The sequence below is a fragment of the Monodon monoceros genome, unplaced genomic scaffold, assembly GCF_005190385.1.
Source record: "Monodon monoceros isolate NGI ecotype Baffin Bay Population unplaced genomic scaffold, NGI_Narwhal_1 Super_Scaffold_16, whole genome shotgun sequence".
Classification (NCBI taxonomy): domain Eukaryota; kingdom Metazoa; phylum Chordata; class Mammalia; order Artiodactyla; family Monodontidae; genus Monodon; species Monodon monoceros.
The window spans coordinates 13,667,758-13,684,940 of NW_021703772.1; the positions used below are offsets into that span (position 1 = coordinate 13,667,758).

The window sequence follows — 17,183 nt, forward strand, 5'->3', positions numbered from 1 at the left end:
TATAATAAGTACCTAAAATCTAGTTATAAATAATAGTAATATACATAAAATAATCCATGATAATAATGATATATAATCTACAATATAATCAGTGAATTTATGATATCGCTTATAGGTAGAATCTAAAAATTACAACAAACTAGTGAATATGACCAAAAAAAGAAGCAGACTCACATATATATAGAACAAACTAGTGACTACCAGTGGGGAGAGGGAAGGCGGGTGAGGGGCAATAGGGGTAGGGGATTAAGAGGTACAAACTATTATGTATAAAATAAACTATAAGAATATATTATACAACATAGTGAATATAGCCAATATTTTATAATAACTGTAAATAGAGTATAACCTTTACAAATTGTGAATCCCTATATTGTACACCTGTAACTTATATAATATTGTACATCAACTATACCTCAATTAAAATTTTTTTAAATCAGTGAATTTATCAATAACCATTCCAGCCATTTAGTCTATATCTAAAAGATAGTTTCTACTACATTGTTAAAAATTTTTTAAATCACGTAAGAAATTAAACTGTGACTAAGAGTATGGTTTAACTATATTAATTTTCATTGCCTAGTTTGGCAGAAGATTTTGCTGAAATATAAAAGATCAAATCACGTATCATCTAATGGAAAGTGTAACGAAGAAGGCATATGTGGGTTTGCAATGCTGAAATATGATGATTCCCACTAATTTCTTCTGTGCTTTGAATACAGGGGTCTAGAGATGACCTCAGCACCAATGGAGGATTCCACACCCAGTCAGCTATGAAATATGCAAACTCTGTGGACACATCATTTTCTAAAGATGTTTTAAATTCCATAGCAGGTACTTCAAACCTTCCAGACAGTTGTGTTTAACTCTCATCCGTGTTTACGTTGTATATCACTGTGCTTTTTACCCACTCCATAATTCATTACCCCTAACCTATGTGACAAAGTATACTGCATTTATGTAGCGGAAGAGTCTTGTTACATATTTCTTTGCATGCCGTCCAGCAACTTCCTCTTCTACTTAGTGTTCATTTTTACTTGGATCGAGGAGCAGTCTTCTCCAATGTTATCAAATTGTTTCATTCTGGAGACAATCTTGAAGTTTTCATTGCATACGGCCTTTTAAAGTATAATAGCCCTTCAACTTCAAAGATTATTTTTAAGAACTATTTTGGAAATGTCATCTTAATTTCTTATAAACTGTCAAAAATTGAAAGCTTCTTCCCCCAAAGCATCATTAGGAACTTTTATTATGCATTTTAAAACAGAAACTTTCTTTAAAAAGCTTTTTAAGAAATCAAAGGAAAAAGATATATTTCCAGTTAAAATGGTCTACATTTTCCTAAATCCTTAATGCTGGCATGGCTGTTATAATAATATTTTTAAAGTTGCATATCTTTCATGCCAATCCCAGACTCTATTATGTCAGCTTTTCACAATACTGCTACCACCTGAATGATCAGCATCTTTTTGGTTCATCATTTTAGCTTTTTGTGTTGTGTGCCCACGCATCTCATTACCGTCTGTGTGCTGTGGCTTGTGTTTACAGCATTTTCATCAATAGCTATTTCTACAGTAAACCATGCTGATTCCAGAGCTTCGTTAGCAAGTCTTGACTCCAACCCAAGTACCAATGAGAAGAGCAGTGAGAAGACTGACAACTGTGAAAAGGTGCAGCTTCCCTCCCAAACTTACCGAGCATATTACCAGTCAGCAATCTCCTATTCTTACTCAATCCTAATTGGTTCTTCATTCCTAGATCCCAAGACCCTTGTCTTTGATAGGCTCAACTCTTCGGTTTGACAAGTTAGATCAAGCAGAAACCAGGAGTCTTCTTATGTGCTTTCTTCACATTATGAAAACAGTTTCAGAGGGTAAAGAGAGTTCTTTAAATTTAAAAAAAAGAAAAAAACTTTGAATTTCAAAGAGTCTCATGCTACTCGGTGTTTCCTTTCAGAGACTCTGATTGCCTACTGGCAAAGAGCGCCCAGTCCAGAGGTGTCCGACTTCTTCAGCATCTTGGAGTAAGTTTTAGAGTTGATTACATAATGCTTTTTTCTAGAACCTTCAAAATACTTTAGTATACCATTTTTCATTCTAGGTACCATATGGTGAATGAGCTATCAGTAATAATGCATAAACTATTTAAAGAAAACAATATTTTTCTTTTAATATACTTGGATGAACACTTTGTATAAATAAAAAGGCGTGAATAATTAGAATGTGACATTTTTTTCCTTTCTAGTGTTTGTCTTCAAAATTTCAGATACCTAGGAAAACGTAACATAATAAGGTAATAATTTTAAATTCCAAAAGGTTAGTCTGATATTTTGAAAAAACTTATGACATTATTAATGGATCAGGTTAGACTTAGAGATTTATGTTAGAAATGTTAAAATGCAAATAAGGATTTTAAGGTTGACCTCACATTAGTCATAGAAGTTTGATGATCACCCTATAGCTGTAGTAGATCTAGGAACAGTTAAAGCTGTCCAGGGAAAAAGCACAAAACACATTTCTGAAAGGAAACCACATTTCATGTAACTTCTCAACTAATTTATCCATCTTTATATGAATATAACTTGAAAGATACCTATTTAAGAAAATACTTCCAATAAACTAAAAAAAGCAATTAATCTAGAAAACTGTGCTGTCATCCTTTTCTCATGAGAGACAGCAGTGCCCCTGGCATCTTCCCTAAACGCGCAATTTCCCATTGCTAGAAGAAAATGTGATTTTATTTTTCATAGCATGTGGAATATTTCATTGTTCAGTAATCGCTTTGTCAGTTGCCTTTTTTTAATTCATATATCAATTACAAACACTGAGCTCGTATTAAAACTTCAGTTTTCCTTGCAGAAAAATTGCTGCTGCATTTAAATTCGTGCAGTCCACCCAAAACAATGGAACTCTCAAAGGATCTAATCCATCCTGCCAGACTTCCGGCCTCTTGCCGCAATGGTACTGTCACATTTGCTTGATATTTAAAATTATATTGTGAGTGTACGTGTGTGTGTGCGTGTGTGTGTATACATACATATATATATATATATATATAGGCTGTGGATACACACATATGCACACACACGTGCGTGTGTGTGTGTCTGTGTATATATATATATATATATCAAACCAAAAACAGATCTCAAGTAACTCTGTATGTTTCTCTGAAGAAACTTTGTTGGTACATCCCTATCTGCCCCACTAGCTTGTGAAAACCTAGAAGCAAGGATTTGCCTTATTTATGTGCACCTAGTGTACAATGCCTTGTATAGGGTCAATGAGTATCTTAATTTAATTGAACCTGAAAAGACATAATTCCAATAAATGCCTATTATAATGTTTGCTAATCTAGTGACAAAGTAAAATGTGAGGTCATATCTCGCCTTTCCTCTTAGTAAGTGTAATAATTTATCAGTATTCTTAGATCTTAATGTGTTTTTTAAAGGGTCAAAGGCAATAGGAAGCATAGCTGGCCCCATAAGCTCATTTTAGATTTTTTAGTCATTAGAATAGTATATAAAGCCTAGGGTCACCCTTCATTAACCTACCCTACAGGAAACATTTGCCCTAAAATCCTGCCTTAAAGCTCCTCTGGGTCTAGTAAATCAGAATTCTTTGCTAAAATTTTCTCCAGTTTGATTTATTCTCCCCAGGAGTATCATAATAATGTATAATATGAAAATAGCTATATTTTAGAAAGAGCTTTAGAAAGAAATATGAATGTAGTATATAGCTAATAAACCATAAAATAAATTTTGCCTGTTTATCCATGGGGACCCCTTGAAATGGCCCCCTTATGAGAAAATAAATGGCAGTTGAGTAGAGGACTATAAACAATTACTTTAATGACAGTCGTAGCCCACCTGAGGTCACTGCAGTTTTGGAGACGTCTGGTGGGTTAGACTTTAGGCCCCTCCCTAAACCATCTGGACAGGTCCTGGTCATTCCCACGACTCCCCTCCCAGAAGCCATGGCTTTTCCTCCAGGAGTTACAGACTGAAGGAGACTCAAAACCTGGAAATAATCCAGTCCCAAAGGTCCAAGCCATACAGCCCCAAACCATACAGCCCCAAACCCATTATTCCTTGTAGCTACAGAAATGACCCAGACTCTCCTGCCTACTGAAAGCCAAAGTTAGATCTCTAGGGTCCCAATCCATCCAGAGCATTTGATTTAGCCAGAATCGAATAAGCCTTGAGAAGTAAGACAAAGAGAAAAAGTTGTTTCTTTTTCAGTCTTGACTCTTCAGTATCTCCTATTGCCTGCTTTCCTCAAAGAAATTTTCTATGACCTTGGCCATCAGATAGCTTAAATGAAAGTCGGGAACAGGAAATATTCCTACTTCCTCATTCCCCCAGTTAGAAGTGCCAAGGGGTATTGAATAAGAGCCCTGGCCATTGTCCCTGCTCTGGGAAAGCAGCAGCCCAGAAGCGACCTCAGCTGTCTCCCCCACAAGGATCATATGTCAGCCCTGCTGTGGACCTGACACCAATGCAAAGACAAATCCTGTAAGAATTTCCAAATGCAAAGAAGTAGGAGACAAAGGGTTGTTTTAGACTAGATTTTACTTTTTTACATTTTACCTCCTAAAAATAATTGATACAATTGAACTATATAATATTGTACTTTTTTAATGTCTACCACTATGCCTTTCTGATCAACCAATGACCACCTGAACATGCATGGAATCCCATGATTTCATTAAATAATAATGAATATGTTTGTGCAGAATTTAATTCAGCATCTATTATTTGTCTGTTACCCTTTAGTATCTGTTATCATTCTGAACCCTTTTTTGGCTTAAATAAAATTTGTCCAAACGTACTTTTAAAAGTTCCTCTCATCATGTCACCTATAATTAATATTTTTAATAAAAAGTCTCTATTCAGAAATTTTTTTAACATTTGACTCAATCAAGAGAATTTGAATGAAAATTTGGTTATCATATCCCTATGACTTTAAGCATTTTTGTCACTTCATTTTCAGGATGCACACCACTTCCAGTCATGAAGGACAGAAACAGCACAGATCACAAACTTTACCGATAATTCGAGGCAAAAATGCACTTTCTAACCCTAAACTCCTACAGATGTTAGACAATACCATGACCAGTAAGTATACCAGAAATAATAGCAACAAGATGGTTATCATTTTTCTCTAGATGTGTGCAGGACATAAAATGCATTATGTTTCAGAAATGTAAGGAATGTTGCTGTGCCCCTGAGACCACTGGTTTTCAGGCTTGCTGTAGCCTGAGGAACATTTCTGGGAGGAGAGAATCAGCTGGAAGCATCTAAAAAAAAGTAGTGTCCTTATGAGGAGAAAGGGGAAAAGTAAAACTCTCAATATAGTATGCTCACTGTAGCTCCTCTGGAACCAGGTGACTTGGCATTGTGAGGGGTTAGGGTGGCCTCTCTCAACCGGATTATTGTCCACTCTTTGGGAAGAGGAGAAAGTTGTCCATGTCCTAGAAGCAGCAAGTGTGCCATCTCGAATCCAGTGTTGCACACATTCCAGGTGTGAATGAGGAGAAAATGGGATCCAGTGTTTTTGTATCATGTAAGTGTTCTTGATTATGGACAGGTGACCACACAGTTAGCTGTTTGAAGGTATTTGCCTTAACCTATAAACACATTTAATCCCTTTCTGACGAGGCCATTAATGCAGATCATCCACTAGACTCTACGTTTGGTCTATTAATCTGGGACCATAAAACTTGACCCAGACTGATTATGGAGGAAATATGACTCTACCAATAGCTGAATCAATGGAAAAGTAGTGAGAAATAATGGAGAACAGAATACTCTGGTCCTTTGGAAACTCTATAGCTGACAAATTAAAAGGGCACCCACACAGTCTTAATCAGTTCGAGCTGCTACAACACAATACCACAGACTATGTAGCTTAAACAACAAACATTTATTTCTCATAGTTTTAGCGGATGAGAGATCCAAGATCAAGACACCAGCAGATTTGATGTCTGGTAAGAACCACGTTTGCAGATGGCCAACTTCTTGCTGTGTCCTCACGTGACAGAGAGAGAGAGATGATCTCTCTGGTGTCTCTTTTTATAAGGGCACTAATCCCATTCATGAGGGCTCCATTCTCATAACCTAATTACCTCTCAAAGACTCCGCCATATTGTGGATAAGGGCTTTGACATACGAATTTGTGGGGACACAAACATTCAGTCTATAGCACCCACTAAAAACTCTGTCTCTGTTTTTGCTTCAGCTGATAAAGAGATTGAACAAATGAAAGCACTTTGATTTAATAAAATTACTCATCAAAACACCAGTAAACATTGACTATGTTGTAATAGAAGAAAGTTCTTTATAGGGTACAAAGATTTGTCTCAGACATTTATGCATTTTCTACTTTATTTTGTAGGCAACTCCAATGAAATAGACATCGTGCACCACGTGGACACAGAGGCCAATATTGCTACAGAGGTTTGCCTGACTATTCTAGACCTGCTAGCCCTCTTCACTCAGGTCCACCAGGTGAGTGTGACTGTAACTTCTTCTGTAATATGATAAAATGAAAGTTGGAAAAGTCATGCGAAGTCAAGAATATGTTTTTAAGGTTTTTATGACATTTAACGAAATGTATTAACCTTACATAAATCAACCTAAGTGTGAGTGGAAAGCATGTTAAAGAAGAGATTCAGAATTTATCAGAAGTTGGCGAATGCTCAATTGATATACACACAGACATATTTCCTTATTGTCCAGTAACAGACAATCTTTCTTCCTTGTTTCTCTTGCTTTACTGTCAGGCAAGTTGGGCTGAGAGAGAATGTGACTCTACTTTTTCAGTATCAAAGGGAGAGACAAAGCACAGCTAGATACAACAGATAAACAGATACAACAGCTAGAGAAAACAGAGTGATAATGTTGAGCATCTTTTTGTGTGCTTACTTACCATCTCTATATCTTTGGTGAAGTGATTGCACTACCTACCATTAGAATGGCTGCAGTTTAAAAAGACTGACCGTACCAAGTTTTGGCAAGTATATGGAGAAACTGGAACTCTCATTCACTGATGGTGGGAATACAAAATGATACAAACACTTTGAAAAAACATATGCTGGAATGAAGGTTCAACATAATCTATCATGTGACCAGCCATTCCAATACTAGGAATTTACCCAGGAAAAATAAAAGCATTTGTTCACACAAAGCTTTGTACATCAATATTCATAGCTTTGTTTTTTTTAATAATTAAACACTGGAAACAACCCAAAAGTACATCAACAGGTGAATGGATTTTTTAAAATAGTAGTATTGAAACATATCCATACAATAGAATATAAAATATAAACTTTTATAAAATATGAACTATAGAAATTATGTCAGTTACACCTCAATGAAGTTATTAAAAACATTAGCTCAACCTAATGAGCTTTCAAATGTTAAGGGTTAAATTAGAGAAAGTTGGGTCGGTTGAATAGTCTGCACCAAACAGAATGATTATAGCAAGGAAGTCTTATTTTCAAGTAAAATGTCAGCATGGCAGTCGAAAAAACAAAATCCACATTTTAATTCTTTATTGCTCGATGGAAATGTCAATCAAATCTCATACATCTTACAGGCTCTATCAGTGCCTTTGAGGACCTGCCTGTCTGTGACCACATCTGCTACCTCTCTCCCGACCCTGCCCCACTAACCATGCTTAGGCTACTCTGCTCTTTTTTCTCTTTTTTTCTTTTTTCTCTTTTTTCTCTGCTTGAACTCATAAGCTCCATTCCATCTCAAGTCCCTGGTACCAACTGTTTTTCCTTCCTTGGACAATCCTCCCAGATCTGCCCATGGCTGACTTTTTCAGCTCACATGTCAATTCATCCATTAGGGAGGTCTTAACCACCCTATATAAAGTAATCTTATCCCCCAAAGCAATTACTTTCCATCATATATTATTCTACTCTATTTTCTTATTTAGTAACTTTTTTCAATCACTGCTATATGTAAGTTTCATTGGGAACATAGAGCTTATTCAGCACTTTATTTCCACACCCAGAATTGTGCCTATCGCATAGTAGGACCAGAGTAGATATTTTTTGAAAGAATACAGGTGTCCTTTCACTCATCCTAAATAACTGCTGTGTTAAATTTCCAGAGACAACTCCAACAATCTGAATGTCAAAATTCAATGATGAAAAGGGTCTTTGATACCTACATGCTCTTTTTTCAAGTCAACCAATCAGCCACAGCACTGAAGCACGTATTTGCCTCTTTGAGGCTATTTGTATGCAAGGTAAGGGTCCTCCAGGTTCCAAGAAAAGCTCAGTGAAGTGTTTATTGCTGACAATAAACACATATCAATCCTTACATCTCTCAGTATCGAGGGAAGAAAGTTTGTTTTCTTCTATTTGATTTATTTGGTTTTATTAGACGATTTATTTGGTTTTATTAAACTATTTGATTCATGGTCTCAAAATAAGTTCAGAACCTTGGCAGCCTATCTGCTGGATATCAAAAGGGAGTAAAATTAGCACCTGGCCATCAATTCTTTGGGTTCTCAGTGTTTGTGGCAGAGAGTTAGGTAAAATATACACCATCAACTGTGATGTCCGTTCCTGCCAAGTCAAAGGTTCTGCATTAGATACAGGAGAGTCCACCTTTGAGGACCCTGGTGGTTTTACAGTGTTGGGTGAATAGAAACTTTTTCAGAGCTCTCATTCCATTGCTTTGGGTAGTCATCCGTTACTGATGCAAGGGATACTTACAATGTGGAGAATGATTATTTCTAGGAAAAAAAAAATACTAACATAGACTTCAGTAAATAAGATTATATCCTCTTCCACCTGCAAATAGGAGAAAAAGTCTAGGTTAAGAAAAAAAGAAAGATTTTATTCTAAGGGATTTTAAAATTTGAGAATGAACAGAGCAAAATGAAGGAATCTGCTCACTTCACCAGCACTTCTGTTTCCGCAGTTTCCTTCAGCGTTCTTCCAAGGGCCTGCCGACCTGTGTGGATCATTCTGCTATGAAGTCCTAAAATGCTGCAACCACAGGTCACGGTCAACTCAGACGGAAGCGTCAGCACTTCTATACTTTTTTATGAGGAAGAATTTTGAATTTAACAAGCAAAAGTCAATTGTCCGGTCCCACTTACAAGTAAGTACTGCCGATTTCCATTAATGTTGTTGTTAAAACCACTCATTTGTTTCAGCATTGATAAAAGCCTGCTGTTTCCAGGGCAACCAGTTCCCAACTCTTCCATCAGATTCCTCCTTAAAGATGCCCATCACACTGAGTTCCAACTCATAGAAAGAGTGCAGCTGGGCAGAAATCAGCAAAACCCATAACTCCACCTGTACTTTTCCTTTCTTCTGCCAGGGAATAGAATCATAGAATACACAACTCAGGGACCATGATTGTTTCTAGGATGCCAAATCCCACCAGATTCTGAGCACATTCATTGGGCCTACAGGGAGAAATTAATGATACATTCATCCAACTCAATGGATTTCTTTACAACTAGTATTTCGGAGTTACTTGCTTTTGAGGTTCCGTTTTCCTTTTCTCTTTCAGCTTATCAAAGCCGTAAGCCAGTTAATAGCTGATGCTGGGATTGGAGGCTCTCGGTTTCAACATTCCCTTGCAATTACCAATAATTTTGCTAATGGAGACAAGCAAATGAAAGTAAGAAATGCTTTGTAGACTTTTTTAAAGAATTGGGAATAAACTAAACTGGATTCTTTTCGCGAGATACCAAAATCATAAAAAATACAAATTCTGTATTTTGTTTATTTACCCTTTGAGTACTTATACTGAGTCCGCTTGCTTGAATGGATAATCAGCTCTTACACTTTCAGCATATACTCAGTTCAGTGGAATTTCCAAGATATGGGGTTGAATGATACTTAACAAGAAAAGTAATCACAAATATCAGATACCAAGAAATACAGTGTTGCTCTCATAATCCCATTCTTGGTCAAATTCATTTTATCTCTTTTAAAACTTTCTGGAGGGGCTTCCCTGGTGGCACAGTGGTTGGGAATCCGCCAATGCAGGGGACACGGGTTTGAGCCCTGGTCCAGGAAGATCCCACATGCCGCGGAGCAGCTAAGCCCGTGTGCCACAACTACTGAGCATCCACTCTAGAGCCCATGAGCCACAACTACGGAAGCCCATGCATCTAGAGCCCATGCTCTGCAACAAGAGAAGCCACCACAATAAGAAGTCCGTGCACCGCAACGAAGAGCAGCCCCCGCTCACTGCAACCAGAGAAAGCCCGCACACAGCAACGAAGACCCAACGCAGCCAAAAATAAATAAATAAAATAAATAATTAAAAAAAAAAAAAAACCTTTCTGGAGACTTGTCCTTCAGTTATAATATTGAAAAGTTCAGGGATAGAGCCTGGTGTCAGGCATGGCTGAACCCAGGGATTAAAATAATGTTTTCAGATCCCCTTCCCCTACTGCCTCTATTTTTACCTCTCTCTTTGTCTCTCAGTTCAGTTTTCTTCTTCCTTTACTTCGTTTACAGGTAGGCTCTCCCCATGAGCTTACTCTCTCAGAAATTCTGAGGACAGTGGTAGTATTCTATGGGTGGGAAAAGCACCTTGTTCTATAGTGCTAATTAAAGTCCCAGGACTGAGTCTCTTTGATCCAACCTTGTTTCATATGCCCATCCCTAAGCCAATCACTGTGACCTGGAGTATAAAAGAATGTGATTGATTGGCCGGGCCCATATGTGTCACCCCTGGTGCCTGGGAATGAAGTAGACCCATTCAAATCATGTGAACTAGAGCCAGAGAGGATGCTAGAGGATGTCGGGATGCTATTACTAGAAGAACATAGGCTAGGAGACAAAATGGAATCGACTACAATTCATCTTCAAATGTGTACAGCCACAATCACAATACATAGAATTTGTCCATAAAGAATATACATATTTGTGAACAATATTTAGAATGCATTAGACTTTGATGCCAAGCCATAGCTAAAAACATAACTTGAAGTGAGTTAATTTGTGAGTTCTAAACAGATAATGACCCAGGCTCTCTGTTTTCCAAAGAACAGCAATTTCCCAGCAGAGGTGAAAGATCTGACTAAACGTATAAGGACTGTTTTAATGGCCACGGCTCAGATGAAGGAGCATGAGAAGGATCCCGAGATGCTGGTGGATCTCCAGTACAGCCTGGCAAACTCCTACGCAAGTACCCCCGAGCTACGGAGGACCTGGCTGGAAAGCATGGCCAAAATTCATGCGAGAAACGGAGACTTATCCGAGGTGATTAGCAAAGACTCAGTCATTCTTCATTAGGTGTCCTCTTGATCAGGATGATTGGGTTATCATTTACAGCAGGAGTATAAAAAGTTATCATATTTCCCCACTAAAGTTGATATGACCTAATTATATGTTATGTGCATTACATTTGCATGTAGGATTCAAGGATGCCTAACTCCATGTAAATAATATCAAATAAAAGCCAGTGTCTTGGGGGCCAGCTGTAGTTGTAGGATGTGTAATGGAGACCAAATGCTAAAAGCCTGAGGCTAAGGAGGATGGTTATAAGGGTGTCTGGAAATTGAGTTATATAAGTTGGTGTTCTGTGTGTTAAAACTTCTTCCCTGGAATTGGAGTTGAATGGGGAAACTCACCATTGAGGTGAGTCAACTCAGGTTGGGGTAATCTGTCCTCCTGTGCAGCTAGCCTGAACTAGCGTTGGAAAGGTTAACACCCCTAAGAGCCATATGAGAAGAGGCCACTGTGTGATGGTTATAAATCAATAGGTAACTTTTTATCTTTCTTAACATCTTTATGGGAGTATAACTACTTTATAATGGTGTGTTAGTTTCTGCTTTATAACAAAGCGAATCAGTTATACATATACATATATCCCCATATTTCTTCCCTCTTGCGTCTCCCTCCCTCCCACCCTCCCTATCCCACCCTCCCTATGCCACCCCTCTAGGTGGTCACAAAGCACCGAGCTGATCTCCCTGTGCTATGCAGCTGCTTCCCACTAGCTATCTATTTTACATTTGGTAGTGTAGATATGTCCATGCCACTCTCTCACTTTGTCCCATCTTATCCTTCCCCCTCCCTATATCCTCAAGTCCATTCTCTAGTAGGTCTGCATCTTTATTCCCATCTTGCCCCTAGGTTCTACATGACCATTTTTTTGTTTGTTTTTTAGATTCCATATATATGTGTTAGTATACGGTGTTTGTCTTTCTCTTTCTGACTTAATTCACTCTGTATGAGAGACTCTAGGTCTACCCACCCACAAATAGCTCAATTTCGTTTCTTTTTATGGCTGAGTAATATTCCATTGTATATATGTGCCACATCTTCTTTATCCATTCATCTGTTGATGGACACTTAGGTTGCTTCCATGTCCTGGCTACTGTAAATAGAGCTGCAATGAACATTGCGGTACACGACTCTTTTTGAATTACAGTTTTCTCAGGGTATATGCCCAATAGTGGGATTGCTGGGTCGTATGGTAGTTCTATTTTTAGTTTTTTAAGGAATCTCCATACTGTTCTCCATAGTGGCTGTATCAATTTACATTCCCACCAACAGTGCAAGAGTGTTCCCTTTCCTCCACACCCTCTCCAACATTTATTGTTTGTAGATTTTTTGATGGTGGCCATTCTGACCGATGTGAGATGATATCTCATTGTAATTTTGATTTGCATTTCTCTAATGATTAATGATGTTGAGCATCCTTTCATGTGTTTGTTGGCAATCTGTATATCTTCTTTGGAGAAATGTCTATTTAGGTCTTCTGCCCATTTTGGATTGGGTTGTTTGTTTTTTTGATATTGAGCTGCATGAGATGCTTGTAAATTTTGGAGATTAATCCTCTGTCAGTTGCTTCATTTGCAAATATTTTCTCCCATTCTGAGGCTTGTCTTTTTGTCTTGTTTATGGTTTCCTTTGCTGTGCAGAAGTTTTAAAGTTTCCTTGGTCCCATTTGTTTATTTTTGTTTTTATTTCCATTTCTCTAGTAAGTGGGTCAAAAAGGATCTTGCTGTGATGTATGTCATAGAGTGTTCTGCCTATGCTTTCCTCTAAGAGTTTGATAGTGTCTGGCCTTACATTTAGGTCTTTAATCCATTTTGAGTTTATTTTTGTGTATGGTGTTAGGGAGTGTTCTAATTTCATTCTTTTACATGAAGCTGTCCAGTTTTCCCAGCACCACTTATTGAAGAGGCTGTCTTTTCTCCATTGTATATTGTTGCCTCCTTTATCAAAGATAAGGTAACCATATGTGTGTGGATTTATCTCTGGGCTTTGTGTCCTGTTCCATTGATCTATATTTCTGTTTTTGTGCCTGTACCATATTTTCTTGATGACTATAGCTTTGTAGTATGGTCTGAAGTCTGGGAGCCTGATTCCTCCAGCTCCGTTTTTCGTTCTCAAGATTGCTTTGGCTATTCAGGGTCTTTTGTGTTTCCATACAAATTGTGAAAATTTTTGTTCTAGTTCTGTGAAAAATGCCAGTGGTAGTTTGATAGGAATTGCATTGAGTCTGTAGATTGCTTTGGGTTTGTATACTCATTTTCACAATGTTGATTCTTCCAATCCAAGAACATGGTATATCTCTCCATCTATTTATATCACCTTTAATTTCTTTCATCAGTGTCTTGTAATTTTCTGCATACAGGTCTTTTGTCTCCTTAGGTAGGTTTATTCCTAGATATTTTATTCTTTTGGTTGCAGTTGTTAATGGGAGTGTTTTCTTAATTTCACTTTCAGATTTTTCATCATTAGTGTATAGGAATGCAAGAGATTTCTGTGCATTAATTTTGTATCCTGCTACTTTACCAAATTCATTGATTAGCTCTAGTAGTTTTCTGGAAGCATCTTTAGGATTCTCTATGTATAGTATTATGTCATCTGCAAACAGTGAAAGCTTTACTTCTTCTTTTCCGATTTGAATTCCTTTTATTTCTTTTTCTTCTCTGATTGCTGTGGCTAAAACTTCCAAAACTATGTTGAGTAATAGTAGTAAGAGTGGGCAACCTTGTCTTTTTTCTGATCTTAGTGGAAATGGTTTCAGTTTTTCACCATTGAGAACAATGTTGGCTGTGGGTTTGTCATATATGGCATTTATTATGTTGAGGTAAGTTCCCTGTATGCCTACTTTCTGGAGGGTTTTTATCATAAATGGGTGTTGAATTTTGTCGAAAGCTTTCTCTGCATCTATTGAGATGATCATATGGTTTTTCTCCATCAGTTTGTTAATATGGTGTATCACAATAGGTAACTTTTTAATGTCTGTTTAAACACTGGGAGGATTTATGTGCAGCAATTCACAGCACCCAAGTGGCTTCCGGACACCAAGTGGGGAAGTTCTGCTTTACTGTATTCCCAGGATTGTGCCCTCTTTGGGAAGAGATGAATTTGCGTAGGAAAACTGAAGTCCTCCTAAATACATGTGAAGGACTCTGGGATGGAAGTAGATCTGACCAGAGGCCTCACTTGGTAGCAGTTTGGTGAGGACAAAAATGAGCAGCTCCAGTTCCCTTGGGCCGCCCTGAAAATGGAGGAGTTTCTCCATAAAACTTCAAAAGGCAAAGTTGAAGTCATTTGAACTCTTCAACAGGTCAGGGTCTACTCAGCAGTGTTCGAGGGCTTTGCAGGAGATTTTACAGAACAAAAAAACGTCGCTCAAATAATCTGGCTGAGGAAAGCACACGTGATACATTAGGTCACACTGTTTTATCAAGTGCCACCTTGTGCGGCTACTATTTTAAAGGCAATAGAAATTCTAAGGGGGACATTACTGGCAGTAGAAAAAAAGAAGATGGCTTATTTTTACTTCCAGTTTATATCCAGGTGCTATTTAGAGAGAGAGGGGAGACATAGATATTAAGGAAAGAAGATAATTCTGTGGGATTCAGGCCAGCTCATTCACCCACCTGAGAACTACATCAAGAAAAACAAACCAAAAAAATTCCCAAATAGACATTTTATTCTTGATGGTGAACTTTTTGGAAATCTAATTGATTCTTATTTCTGGTTCTACCATGAAAAGGATTTCTCTACATATTCTGACTTGGGATACTGACTCACCTTGGATTAATCCTAATAAGATAGATAGTAAAATCTACAGTATTAGATAAATGGTAAAATCTTCCTCTCAAACTGTTTTCCTTTTTCTTACAGGCTGCTATGTGTTACATTCATATAGCTGCCCTCATCGCGGAATACCTAAAAAGAAGGGGTAAGACAACCTTGTGAGGGGAGAAAGTGCAGAAATCAACATGTTGAAACCTAACTTAAAATTTATTTATTAATTTTAGGTTTTATCAATCTTGATGTTTTATTAAGCATTGTTAATTTTCACAGATATTTCTATTTATGCTGTACTTTTAAGTTTTAACTCTCTCTTCCATGCCATTATCATGTTTATTTTATGTACAACCAGGCTAACTCGTCCGCTTCTTAGTTCCAAATGAGAAAGCTTCATTGGTTAACATAAGCTTGAATTAACATAAACATGTGACAATGTCCTAACCTCATCTTGCACTGCCATAGGTTACTGGAAAATGGAAAAGATTTGCACACCATCCTTGCTCCCGGAGGATATCCACCCCCGTGATAGCAACCTATTACTAACAACTCCCAGTGGAGGAAGTGAGTGATCTAACTGGGCTCCTTTATTCCCAGGGAATGGTGCCGAGAAAGCCAAGTCACTGCTTCAATTTTGTTCCAGCAAAACTCTTAAACGTATTCCTAGAAGCAAAAACTGTCTCAGATCTACATAACTTACTCCGTAAAAACCCAAAGTTTCTACCATCCAGAAATTCCATCCATCCAAACTTTTATGAAGTTTAGAGACCTAAAGAGTTCTCAGCAAACAGAACCGCATCTTATCCAATATTATGGCCATGTTTTACTACCAATTTGCATAGTAGTCTGTCTTCGGGATTTTATTCTGAAATGGATGAATTGTTTAAAATTGCAAGAGAAATCTATTCAGCTGTTGAAATATAATACAACTGTTTATTCAAAATAAGGGGTGCAGAAAGAGAGACATATAAATATAGTGTATATACAGGACTACACTTATAATCAACAGGCTCCATTTTCTTTTTGTAAAGCATACACTGATTCTCACAATTTATAACATATAATAATTTACAGTATGGTTTTCCTTCAATTAAAAATATTCCATCTTTAACATTTGATATTTTCTAACAATAACTAAAGAATTACTCTTTGCTTAAAAAAATTTGTCAATATAACCTTGCAAAAGTTTGTTCAAACCCAGAGTTTATGAACCGCGGTCTATTTCCCATCACTATCTTAACTTTCAAAATGCAGTGGAAAACTCACTGTATGAACAACAGAAACAGATCTTTAGACGTTAAGCTTAAAATACCTAAACAAAAGGGAAAAGGACTTCGTTTACAATATTTTGGAAACATAATTGGTCCCTTATTCTTTTAAATATGTATTTATTTCCTAAAGAGTTTCAGTGGATTTTGCAAATAAGATATTTGAACCAAATGACCAGACTGAATTCTGAGACAGTGAGCTCACTTGTTAGAGGGCCCTGGAGAAGGGACCAGACCTGGCTTTATGACTCATGTCCACCATCAAAGTCAGGGATCTTCTGGCTCAGTTTCACGCTTCCTACTTAGCCTTGTTTTACAGGCAAGTCATGAAAACCATCATTGTTGTATTTAACATGCCCTTCCTCCCCATCTAATTTTTTTCATAACCAGATCCCATACAGTTTTATAAAAACTATTTTATATTCTAACTGAAACAAAATTGGAGAAACCAGATAAAGCTAGGTGTCAGTTTGAGAAGTTGTGGAAACATATAGCCCAAAATGTCGTGTTAATCTTTAATATTCAAAAAAATCTAAATACGTTTAGACCAGTGGTGATATTGGAATGACATACGCATTGAGAAACATATATACAGTTGAGCCTTGGACAACGAGGCGGTTAGGGGCGGTGACCCTGCCAGTTGAAAAACCCACACGTAACTTTACAGTCGGCCCTCCATATCCACATCCACGGATTCGACCAAACACAGACTGTGCAGTGCTGCATGCATACTTATTGAAAAAAACCTGCGTGTGAGTGGACTCACGTAGTTCAAACCATGTTGTTTAAGGGTCAACTGTATTTGTTTTGTAAACTTTGAATTAAGGAAGGTGATTATTTATGATGCATTAGCAGGTATTTGTATTCATTGGC

At 37.4% G+C, this 17,183-nt stretch overlaps 1 protein-coding gene across 7 annotated transcripts in view; it reads left to right on the forward strand.

Annotated features, from left to right (window-relative positions):
- The window catches only part of DOCK10 (dedicator of cytokinesis 10), a 280,897-nt gene that overhangs the window by 241,018 nt on the left and 22,696 nt on the right, over nt 1-17,183 (forward strand). For 6 of the 7 annotated variants that reach the window (XM_029224638.1, XM_029224643.1, XM_029224644.1 and 3 more), the window contains 14 exons: nt 723-834; nt 1,549-1,670; nt 1,759-1,873; nt 1,957-2,023; nt 2,245-2,292; nt 2,859-2,960; nt 4,989-5,113; nt 6,393-6,505; nt 8,121-8,258; nt 8,939-9,121; nt 9,539-9,649; nt 11,029-11,244; nt 15,136-15,193; nt 15,508-15,606. In XM_029224638.1, the coding sequence (XP_029080471.1) occupies nt 723-834; nt 1,549-1,670; nt 1,759-1,873; nt 1,957-2,023; nt 2,245-2,292; nt 2,859-2,960; nt 4,989-5,113; nt 6,393-6,505; nt 8,121-8,258; nt 8,939-9,121; nt 9,539-9,649; nt 11,029-11,244; nt 15,136-15,193; nt 15,508-15,606 (1,609 nt within the window). The remainder of the gene's footprint in view (nt 1-722; nt 835-1,548; nt 1,671-1,758; nt 1,874-1,956; nt 2,024-2,244; nt 2,293-2,858; nt 2,961-4,988; nt 5,114-6,392; nt 6,506-8,120; nt 8,259-8,938; nt 9,122-9,538; nt 9,650-11,028; nt 11,245-15,135; nt 15,194-15,507; nt 15,607-17,183) is intronic. The other variant, XM_029224641.1, reaches the window with a different exon arrangement.